Below are 12,723 nucleotides of genomic sequence, written 5' to 3' on the forward strand. Positions count from 1 at the left end.
TTTTAAAGTCCAAGTTTTGTCGACTTTAAATCCTTGAAAATTTTTTTTTTTTTGAAAATCTACGTTTAGTGATCTTTAAGTCCTTGAAAAAACACATTTTTAAAATCCTCGTTTAGTAACATTTTAGTCCTTGATTTTTTAATCCATTTTTCATAACTTTTAGTCATTGAAAATTTTCTTTTTTAAATCCACGTTTCGTAACATTTAATCCTCATTTTTTTAATTCATATTCCGTAGCCTTTTAGTCCTATATTTTTTCATGGATCAAACCTTGAGTTTTTAAACATATTTTTCAAGGATCAAACGTGGATTTTTTAAACATATTTTTTCAAGGATCAAATGGATCAAGCGATTTTTTTAAATAATTTTTTTCTAGGATCAAAGGCCAATAAACATGGATTTTTTAAACAAATTTTTTTATGGACCAACAGATTAATAAACGTGTATTTTTTTAATATTTTTTTTTTTTTCAAGGACCAGACGGCTAAAAACATCGTTTTTTAAATCAATTTTTCGAAGGACCAAACGGCTAATAAATGGGGATTTTTTAAACAATTTTTTCAAGGACCAAACGGCCATTAAACTTAAATTTTTTAACAAATTTTTTCAAGTACCAAAGGGCCAATAAACGTGTATTTTCTAAACAAATTTTTATCAAGGACCGAACGGTCAAAAAACTTGGATTTTTTAAACAAATTTTTTCAAGGACCAAAGACCAATAAACGTGAATTTTTTAAACAATTTTTTTCAAGGACCAAACGATCATCAGACCTGGATTTTTTGAACAAATTTTCATCAAGGACCAACGGCCAAAAGCGTGGATTTTTTTAGCAAAATTTTTCAAAGACCAAACGACCATCAAACATTAATTTTTTGAGCTGATTTTTTCAAGGACCAAACGATCATCAAACGTTGATTTTTTGAACAGATTTTTTCAAGAACCAAACGATCATCAAACGTGGATTTTTTGCTCAAATTTTTTCAAGGATTAAACGTGGATGTTGAGCTAATTTCTTCAAGGATTTTGAGCTAATTTTTGCAAGGACCAATGGTGTATTTTTGAAAAAAAAATTTAAAGGACCAAACGTGGACTTTTGAGCGATTTTTTCAAGGACCAAACGTGGGTTTTTGGCCAATTTTTTCAAGGACCAAACTGCCATCAAACTTGGAGTTTTTAAATCATTTTTTCAAGGACCAAATGGCCGATAAACGTGGAATTTTTAAACCAATTTTTTCGAAGAACAAACAGCCAGAACATAAAAGTGTTTTTTTTTTTAAGAATATTTATCTTAGGACTTTCAGAGATAACAAGCATATTCCGGATAAAATGTGGGTTATTTAGTAGGTAAAAGTTTGGACCTTAGTAGGTAAAAGTTTGGAATGTTATCAAAGGGCTGTTTAAGAATATTTTTCCAAGGACCTTCTAAGGCGTGCGAGGACTTTTAGTAATAGTTTTTCGAGGACTTTAAGAGGTAAACAAATTTTATTTTTAATAAGAGTTATAAAGTTGGATTTTTTGACACATATTTTGCAATGAGTCTTGAGAACTTTTTTCAAGATTTTAAAGGAATATTTCTGAAGGCATTTAGAGGTATAGCCGTGGATTTTATTAAATACTTTTTACCATTTTTTTTATAAATATTTTCAAAAAAATTTCGACGTAAAATCGTGGATCATATCAAGAACACATCAGAAAGATTTTTCAAGTTTATTTTTGAGGATTTTTGGGGAATGTTTTTCGAGAACTATAATATTCATAAAAGTGCATTTTTTTTGCTTTTTTAAATAAATTTTCAAGGATTTTATGGAATATTTAAAAAAAAAATGGAGGTAACGTCTTTTTTTAAGATTTTTCAAGGATTTAAAGAATAATTTTTTCAAAGACCTTTAGAGTAAAAAATGATGATTTTTTGAATGATATTTTTCAGGGATTTTTTACGATATATTTTCAAGCAACTTTTTAGGGGTATAAACGTGGATTTTCAAAGATTTTTAAGATTATTTTTTCAAGATTTTTGGAAGTCTTTAACAATTTTAATTGGAATGAATTAGAAAAAATGCTTACAATTTTCCATAAATATTTCAATATTTCAAAAAAGTAATTTTTACCCCACTGTCCAAAAACTTTGATTGGCACAGCGAAATGTGTGAAAAATTACACTTTTGTATGGCATAGTGTCATAAAATTCACATTACAATTGGACAATTGCCGGCAATAAAATGCTGGAAAACTATTTACCCTCCCCCCCCCCCCCCCCCAAACACTTTTAGCTGCCGTATAGAGAAATAATGGCATGCCCCTTCCAATAATTATTTTAATTTTATGCAATTTTATTCTCACTGAGCTGCAAATAAAATTATGGCAGGCAGAGTTGGATTTTTTTTTGTTTGAAAAAATTTGCAATTTTGATTAGACATCTCAGCAAAAAAAGCGACAGCAAACGTGTGGCAATCACAAAGTTTTTTGTGTGTGTTTTTGTAGTTCGTATCAAAGCATAAAGATCATTATATCCAATTGTGTAGACATTTTCCGAGGAAAAAAAAAACGCTTCATATGAATTTGCCAATTTCACAGATGTCAACAACAGACAATTATTTGGCATGACAGCGTAAAGCAGGCCAAACCGCCAGCCAGCCAGCCGGGCTGGCAGGCACATAAATAGTTTCACTTTTTAGCTTCCGCAATTGGCTGATCGTTTTCAAAGAGTGACAGACAGAAATAGGTCCAATACGATTAGAGAAGGAAAGGGTTTGCTTCTTTATGATACAACTATGTTTTGATGCCATCAGTTTGAAGTGGAAGCAACAAAATAAACATAAATTAGAAAAAAAGCGAAAGAAATTCAAAAGTCAGCCGCTCCCAGATGACCAGATGTTCGACATAAATTAGACCACATGAAAATATATTTTTAGGAAAAATATATATTTTTAGAAAAAAAGTGAAGCAACATAAATAGGACAACCTCATTCGAAGAAAGCGGAAAACTATATAACTCAATATGTAATGCATACTTTTAGGAGCACACCGGAATCTATGTTCAAATTTTACAATGCAATAATTGACAGTCAATGCTAAAATCGAACTTTTCAGAACTATTGAAGCTCTCATATAATCTACAACCTTGACTCTAAGCCACCTCGATTTTTTAAGAAAAAAAAACTGCATTTTCTCTCGGATAGTCCCTAAAAATAATTTATGCATCCCAAAAAATTGCCTAAAAAATTTCCTAACTATGATTGTATATAATATTTTGCGAACGCCATCTATTTATCAACTCTCTTTTTGTCCATACAAAATCTCTAAATTTTCCCCCAACATCACAGTTGTGAAAATATAATTCATTAATTTTGCCGACCAGCATTGCAGTTGTAATATTTTTTGCACAGTAATATCCGACCATATCTGTTGTTGTTCACACATCCACACTATTTTTAGCTTCTCTCTTTCTCTCTCCACTCACACAATGAGGATGATGTTATCTCTTTTCACTCGAGTTGTGAAAACAACATCAAATTAGTCCGATGGATGGATAGATGTTGTGTCTATTGTTGTTTTGCCATTAAATATAATTGGAGCATAGCTTCATCAACATGGATGATGATGGCTGTTGTTTTGGTTGTTGCATTATGCAACATCTATTTTTTTGCGGTGTGCAACATTTGCAACATATTGTTATTTATGTGCAGCCACCATGTGTGTGGACTGTGATTTGTAATTTTTTGGGGAGAAAAATATGAGAAGAAAATATACCTATCTAACGATTGGAGGTAGTTTATTGGGTGAATTTTAAAGTTGAGACTTAAACAGCTGATTGCATTTCATTTAATAGACTCCTGAAAGTATGTGACATTTTTGGTAACAACATGAATTTTTAAATTCTTACTATGCAGACTTGTGAGAATGTGTGTATTTTTGCTATTTCTCACTCATACACGTGTGGATAAATATTAAAATATAGCCAAATATATTTTAAAAAAATTCCATGGCCCTAAACTAGAAGTGGGGCTCTAGGCTTGGCACTGACATATTTATTCTGACTAAAATATATGTAGAAGTCTATAACCCCATCTATACTTGATTTAACGGCCTGTCACAACACCTCTCTTTTTTAATATGCCAGAAAAAAGGCTTAATCTTGTAATACATTTTTTATGGGGAGTCATCTATAGTTACATTTCAAAACCTCAAAACTTATCTCCCTTTCTAATTTGGATTCTCAAATTTTTGATGTCCAAAGTGACAAACTATTTTATGGGAGATTTAGAAATATTTTACTTTTAAAAGATACTACTGCGAAAAACTGATTAACAAAACTTCAAAGTAAAAAATCGACTATTAAATGTCTGATTATACCTAAGAAAAAATGTAAAAAAAGTTTACAGTTCTGAGAAGTATATTTTAAAATATTTCGTGACTATAGCTCAGCTAATCCTCCGAAAAATTCTAATTTTACGCTTCCTCGAATTAGAAAAAGTATTATATCCCAATAACATTTGAGAGGACTCCACCTATATTTTTATTTCCATAGTAATAAACTACTTTTTAAAGTTCCATGATTATAACTCAGATATCCTTTCAAAGCTCGCTGCCTTTTGATTTTGAATATCCTTAAAAAACATATAGAGCCATAACAAAAAGTGCCTGAAGAGTTTGATTTTATAATCAATATTTAGATAAGCGCCATCTATACTTTATACCTAGCTGTGTTAAGTTGGCTGTGAGCCAAATTATTTTTACTCAATAATGGACCATTGTTGAGTTATCAATAGTCCAAAAATCACACTTTTTAATAAAAAAAATTAAATATTTTTAATGAAAAATGGAAAAATTTTCAATATCTTGCTGGGGATGGTCTCTGTCGAAATATATAAAGTTCTTGAACTTCGTCAATTTCAAAACAAGAAATCATTTTTTTAATCACATGTTTATATTTCTGTTTTCAAAGAGCTATTAGGTTTTTCAATTAATTTTACCAAAGAGTCTCAATTTAGTGAGACATACTTTTACATGCGCCATCTGTAATTCGAATTCAACAGGAGAGCAAAGTTAGCTGCGAATCAAAATATGTAACACACACAAACCATAGATCGGGAATTACACTAAAGTGTTGCAATTAAAAGTTAAGTCGGGTCAGTCATCGGCTCTGCTATGATTTTTTTATGTGGCTCGCAAAACACTAACTTTTCCAACGCCTTCTATAATTGACATTCAAATCAGTACCATTGATACAAAGACATATAATATAATAAGATGTGACATTACATTGTTACTTTTCTTCCATAGATGGTGTTGGTAGTGGAACAATATGTTATGTCACGATATCGTGACATAGCATTATGTTATATTTTAACAGAGCTGACACTTTTAAGGGTTGTTGTTGATTATTTTTTTCCGCGTATTTCCGCCATTTTTCGGCGATATCGGAATAACATAATTCTAAAATTTCCAATGCATTTCTGTTATGTCGCCTGCCATCTATTACCTGATAAAAAAATTAAAGCCCATATGCATTTTGTCCAGTTTTTATAGTTTTATGTCTTTGATTGATAACATCTCGCATCGTGAAGTTAGCTGCAAACCGGAATATAAAACAAACTGGAATTATTGCCTGAGAATCACATTTTATTATATTTTCTTGCTTGTATTTGAAAGTAACATCGTGTCCGAAATAGCAAACATCTGAAGTAGATGAAAAATATTCTATAAAAAATCGAGTATTAAAAGATAGTTCCAGAAAAAATATTCGAAAAACAGACCATTACCGTTCTGAGAATGAATAAGTATTCAATAACTATAGGGCAGCTAATCCTCCAAAAATATTCATATTTTGTTCTAGTTATTCCAAAAAAAAAAAAAAAAAAAAAATTCAAAACTCATATTAAAAACGTAAGAAAAGTCCTAATGTTGAACTAAATATTTTGTTATGCGCCATCTATACTTCAATGTTTAGTGACTGTACCGCAAAAGATAGTTGTGTTAAGTTAGCTGTGAGCTAACACAAAAAGACATCCGAGAATCAGAAAAACAAAAATAATTGAGTTGTAAATTAACAGAATTTTAAAATTTTCTATTTTGTTTTTCTATGTTTGCAATTTGCAATTATCCATACAAAATAATAGTAGAAGATTACTTTGTTATTTTGGAAAGGCAGAAACCGACCATTACTGCTCTGAGAAGTATTTTAAAAAAATCTTCGGGTTTTGTTCTAGTTATCCCAAAAAAAAAAAAATAAATAAATAAATAAATAAATAAAATTCAAAACTCAAATTAAAAAAATCAGAAGCGATTTTGTAACAAATATTCTGCCGTGCGCCATCTGTACTTACATTTTATTAGGATCTCTGTCACAAAAATTTATTGTGTTAAGTTAGCTGTGAGCCAACATAAAAGGAGGTCTGAGAATCAGAGAAATAATAAATAATAGAGGTGTAAATTAACTGAATTTTAAAATATCCATATCTATAATTGTTTTTTTTTTTCAATTATCTGGACGACTATGCCACGCAGACAATTTTTCTTCTTTTGGCAATTACTGCATGAACATGATTGTCTTGTAAACGCAGATTAATATTTCCTAATTTTAATAATATCCTGGAATTATAACTTCAAAAATTAAAAATTCTCTGGAAAAAAATGGAAAACATTTTATGTTTGGGAACTTTCAAAACCACAAATCATTCGATCATATGTTCCTGTTTAAATTCTCACCCCTAAAAGTATGCATCAAAAATTTCAAAATATTACTTTATAATAGTCGTAGTCAAAAAATGTATATTACTTATCTGCTACAACATGTTTTATATAAATTAATAATTAAAAAATCAAATAAAACCCCCTCCCTATTCTTGCCATCGCCACCATCTTCTGTAGAATTCATCCTGATTTTTTTTTCCTATTGTAGAAACACTTCTATTATTTCTATATGCAAATATTTCTTAAATTTGTTATATACGATGATTCCATCCTTCTTAGATGTTAATTTTCTTTCCCTAACCTTACAACTATGTCTAGCCGCTTTTTATTGCGTTTCTGCAACACAGGATTTATATCCTTTTGTAAATGTTTATCACCATAATAATATTTATAAAAATGACGACGATGATGATGATGACTATTGCATTCTTGGTGGTCTCGCGACGTCTAATGAGGTAATTCGTTTTAAATATTTTATTCGCATTGCCCTTTTTGTGGTTTCCCATTGTCATTTGGGCGTCATCATACGCCCGGAGGAAAAGTGAATTTTGCAAATATTTGTGGCGTGCTTTACAAGTGCACGCAATATTTAATTCCAACTAATGATTGAGGTCATAGGCAGTAAATAAAAATGAATAATTTCAAGGTCTTTTTGCAAATTATGTGGGAATTTGAAAGGTTAGACATTTGGAGGGAAATAATGAGGACATGAGTTGAGAAAATGAAGGAAAGTTTCGGTGTAAATTTCCAGTAAAAGGTAACTCCTAATTAGTTATCTTAGTTTTTTTTTTATTAACAATAAAAATATAGATAGATTTATTTAGTAACTTTCACTTTAATATGTGATGAAAAGTATTTTTTTCTTTTTGACGTTATCCTTGGATAATTTTGAACCAATTCCTACAAAGTAAGGCTTTAACCCTAAAATGTGTATTTAATATATATAAATTCATAACGTTTAGGTAAGATTTAAACTTTTGAGGTCTTCTTTAATCTATAGTTTACTACGATCACGTTAAAAAAATAACCAAAAAAACCCCATTGGTTAATGTTTTCAGTCAAAATATTCCTCATATCTTACTCTGTAATATTGTCGAAGGCACTATGTACCTAAAATTTTGATCCAAGAAAGAAGGGAACTTGCTTTCAAACTTTCAAAACGTGTCTTCTATTTTCAGTTGTGTTGCACAGTGTTATTAATAGTCCCATTCGTCGATATTCACGAAGTAAATGTAATATTGATAGTATTGTTAGCTGTACATTTTGGTGCGAATTTCGAACACCTTTATATAAATGTGTCTATCAAATTTCGAAGAAGATTGAACTTGAAATGGGCTTGTTTCGGTAAAGTCTCCACAAAATTTAAAACCTTGGAGATAAACTTAAAATGTGTATAGTGAAGATACAAAGCACTGATATTTTATCAAGTTCACAAAGGGTGAGTCAGTGGAAGCCGGAAGGAAATAATGCGGGGTTTAGAGCGGGTTTACATGAAAGGTATCGAAGAGTATTTTTTGAAAATTTTATCGGCTTACCCTAAAGAAATGACAAATAAATGGACCTCCACTCTTCAAAAAATAAAAAAGAAGCACCCTGATTTCCGGGTAAAATAAAAGATCTCGAGGAGTACTTCTTATGCCCTCCATCATATGGAGGGTAGATTAAGTTTTTCATTCCGTTTGCAACTCATCAAAATAATCATTTTACATTCAACAAAAAAGGAATTGAGATATTTGGTACACATGCGCTTTGGGTCTGAACTTAAACTTATATCAAATTCGAAGATGGGTTATATCAGCCAAATTTTTCGTATAGTCCTCTTGTAATGGTACCCCCTTATTTAAAGAATTTCAATGATTATCTGCATATTTTTCAATATATTTGTCTTCAACTTGGTATTTAAAGATTTTTATGTGTTCCTCCTTCCACCTTACAAAAAAAAAAAAATAAATAAATAAATAAATATATCTCCATATATCGGTATCACCCCATATTCGGTATTCTAATGACTTTCCTCAATTTTTCAACGGAATTGTCCGAAATTTTAAATTTGAAATTTCCAATGTATGCCTAACATTGCTGATATTCTGTCTGTCTGGCTGGCGGGTGCGCACGATATCTCTCGAAGAGTGTATCCGATTTCATCCAAACTTGGTACATCGTAATATGATTGTCAAACTTCGATCGAATCCGGAGATCGGCATTATCGGTCCACTCCTTCTGGTACCTCCCCCAGAAAAGGTCAACATTTTCATACAATGATTTTCTGATTTTGTTTAAACTTTGCAGATCGTGATTTTCGCATTACTTCAAGATCGGGTGCGAGAATGAACAAGATCGGACTACTCCTTCTAGTAGCTTCCCCACAAACGGTCAAAATTTGAAATAATTATTACTCTCATAAAACGTGATGCAAGAGTCCGATTGTCTTCAAATTATATACATCACAATATTTTTATTGACCCAAGGTGTGGTGTGAAAATGGAATATATTGGTCCACTCCTTCTGGTACCACCCCCACAAAGGGTCAAAATGTTGAATATTCTTGAGGGTCATAAAACACGAAATTAGCATACGATTCCATTCAGACTTGGAACATTTCAATATTTCCATCAACCCAAGATTTGTTATGAAGATGGTAGAGATCGGACAATTCTTTCTGGTACCTCCTCCACAACGGGTCAAAGTTTTGAATAACCAAAATTATCATAACATCCTAAATAACCATCCGGTTCTCTTCCTATTTCGCATATCCCATTATTTCTATTAACACAAGATCTGCTGTGAAGATGGGATGTATCGGTCTGCTCCTTCTGGTACCTCTTCCGCAAGGGGTTAAAATTTTGAATATCCATGAAACTCATAAAATGCGAAATATATAAATCCGATTCCTTTGAGATTTGGTACTCCTTAATATTTCCATCAACACAAGATCTGTTATGAAGATGATAGAGATCGGACACATTTCTTCTTTTACCTCCCCCACATATGGTTCAAGATATGGTAATTTTTTTTTAATAACCATGTCTGTATTGACCGATTTTTTAGAAAAATTGAAGTCGAGCCAGGTTTCAACCAAGCTTAATTTTTATTTTTCACAAAATTAAAAATATCCAAACTTTTTAAAGTTCGAAGCCTTTTAACTAAGTGTGTATATATTCGAAATGTATTCTTGGACCTTCGTAAAATTTGATTTTCATATCAATTTATATTTTTTGCACCTTTTTGGGATAGACTAATTCTAAAATTTACTTACTTCCCATTCGATCTCTCTCCCTTTCTCTCTACTAACTCTTTCTAATCATGAGTTAAATTGGTTCATTTCTTAGCTAGACAAATTCCCGAATATTTTCGCAGTTTTTAGAATTCCGATGGCTTTACCCCGAGCTCGTTTTTCAATATTTGCCGAATGGAATATTGCGATATGTTTAGCTCACGAGCCATTTTATGCGTGAGCCGTCACAGGAATTTTTTTAAAAGCTCGGACTAAAATTTATATTTCGAGGTGTTACAAATGGAATGATCTTAATAACTTAATATACCCTCCATACTATGGTGGGTACCTTGAGCACTTCACATGACACTAATTTCCATATGATATTGGGAACATCTTAACCTAGCCTCAGTTCCACTTCGGCATGCACCCACATCATTGTATGCATACATATATTATCGCACAGAATATCTACAATAAAATAATCATAACAAAATTTGTTACTTCAATATTGAATACAAAATGGATTGAAAATTGGAAAATAAAAAAAAAAAATAATTAAATACAAATTTATATCCAAACCTATATTGGAAAAAAAGAATCCGTATTCAAATTACTCCATGAAAAGAGTATTTCATTTCCAATACCATACCAATAACTCTTTGAAAATTGGTTGTAAAAATTCTCTAAAATATTTCAATAATCGGAAATTAAAAAAAATATTTTTATTTTGTAAAATATTTGCACAGAGATTGGTTTGAAAAAAAAGTCGAAAAAAAATTCCAGCATGAATTACCATTTTCTCTCTGTCTCCCCCACCATTAATATTGCAACCAAATATATATCTCACTCGACTATATAAGTGTAGTCTTAAGTTGTATTATTTGTTTTTCGTTATAAGTTTTAATTTTTTTGGCGCATTTCAAAACAAACAACTATTGGTAACATTTTGTTTTTTCTTTTTTCTTCTCTTCTTTTTTTTAAAAATAAATGGAATTTTTTTGCCCAAACAAAAAAACAAATTTTATACGAAAAAAAAAACTCACACACACTTAAAAAAAAACAAACCTCTATCAACAAAATCTGCTATATTCCCACGGGGTTTACATTTTGAATTTTGACAAAACTACTCGACCAAAAAAACCAAAAAATGCCAAAAAATAATCGATTCAAAATCAAATGTAAATGCCAACCATCATCTACTGTCTATCTCTCTGCTGGCTATGATGAAAATGAAATTATTGCTCTTCCACAACCACCCACCGACTACTTTTTCTTCACATCGATCGATCCATTATTGTAAATTTTTTGCTATCGCCAAACTATCGCCAAAACCACTACCACCAACCACCCACCTTTGAAATTATTTGAACCACTGTCACCATGCTTTTATAAATCACTATGCGCCTCCTATACTCCACCACCAACACCATCATATTATTGCTAAAATGCGCCACATAAGTAGAACCGTATCCAGTCTCACCCAGGCCATGATCACCGGCAATGCCGGTAATAATCGCAAACGGGCCTTTAGCACCCCGCACATAGCCGCCAATGTAGTTCATCAAATGCTTGCCACCTCAGCGTCAGCCACCTTGGCGGCTGCCGTGCAAACTCAGGTTACCCAAAGTGGAGGCAGTGAGTTCGCCTCTCCCTATCACTTGGCGCCCTCCACAAATGCTGGTGCAACAACGGCGGATTTGGCCCAGCCAACAAATGTATATTTCTATAACAAAACCTCGTCGGGACGTTCTTCCTTCTGTGTGGATGAGAGCATATGGAAGGCTACAAATCTGGAGGGAGGCAATAATCAGGTGGTCTCCTCCGACAGCCAAATTTACACAAATCTTGCCATGGGTGATGAGCGCTATAAACTTCCGGTGGAATTTTGCAATACAGTATTGAGTCCAGGGGTTAGTATTACAACCAGTCAATATGGTGGGGCGGAAGAGGAAATGGTGGTGGAACAGCAGCAGGATCAAGAGGAGAATGAGGAAGACATTGATGAGGCCTCAGATCAATTTTCGCCTTTGCTCTATGCCACAATGCAGCAGGCAACTTCCCTGCCCATACCCATAAGTCCAGGACAATCACCGACCCGCTTGGCCGTTAGTGGTGGCGGCGCGGGTGGAGCAGCAGCCAGCGGCGGTGGGGGAACGGTTAGTGGTGGTCATCGCAGCCCTAGGGCCCACTCGCCCACAAGTCACATGGCCTACAGTGCCAGTCCAGTGCCGGGAGCCTTTGGCTACTCCCCCTTCTACAGTGGTTCACCGGAAAACCAATCAAACAATGGTGGCTCCCAGCAATCGTTGCCACCCAAGAAAATATCCTTTAGCTACGATCCTTCGTTTGGTACGGCCGTCAATCGTTTGGCCATACCCCAGCAGCAGCAGCAACAACAACAAAACATACCACAAATGAGGAAATTCTCCCAACCCATAAGTCAATTCACCACACCCATACAGCCAGCCCACCGACTATCAACAGTATCGATTGAGAGTGCCCCAGGGTCCCTGGTCTATGCCACATCGCCCACATCCGGCGGCTTGGCCGTGAATCCAAACAGGTCAGTAAAAACACAAACCTAAATGAGGCAGCTGTTGAATGAATGTTAACCACCACCAACAACACCACCACCTCTCTCTCTCTCTCATCACATCTAAAAAAAGACGATCCGAAACAGGACTACTGTGTATTGTACAAAAAAAAAAGAAGAGAGAGAGTCTCCCTCTCTCTCTCTCGTCTACTTCGCTCGCTCATCGTTAATATGTATCTAGCATCCAACACATAGCATTCGTTTGTTATATTTTTTACT

General features: G+C 33.1%; 1 protein-coding gene across 6 annotated transcripts in view; it reads left to right on the forward strand.

Annotated features, from left to right (window-relative positions):
* LOC101898918 (protein bunched, class 2/F/G isoform) overlaps positions 1-12,723 on the forward strand; it is a 552,467-nt gene that overhangs the window by 144,781 nt on the left and 394,963 nt on the right. For 4 of the 6 annotated variants that reach the window (XM_059124571.1, XM_059124572.1, XM_005174864.4 and 1 more), the window contains exon 3: positions 11,374-12,474. The exons of the other annotated variants lie outside the window; for them this stretch is intronic. In XM_059124571.1, the coding sequence (XP_058980554.1) occupies positions 11,374-12,474 (1,101 nt within the window). The remainder of the gene's footprint in view (positions 1-11,373; positions 12,475-12,723) is intronic. 6 annotated transcript variants of the gene reach the window in all.

The sequence above is a fragment of the Musca domestica genome, unplaced genomic scaffold (genome assembly GCF_030504385.1).
Source record: "Musca domestica strain aabys unplaced genomic scaffold, Musca_domestica.polishedcontigs.V.1.1 3, whole genome shotgun sequence".
Lineage (NCBI taxonomy): Eukaryota > Metazoa > Arthropoda > Insecta > Diptera > Muscidae > Musca > Musca domestica.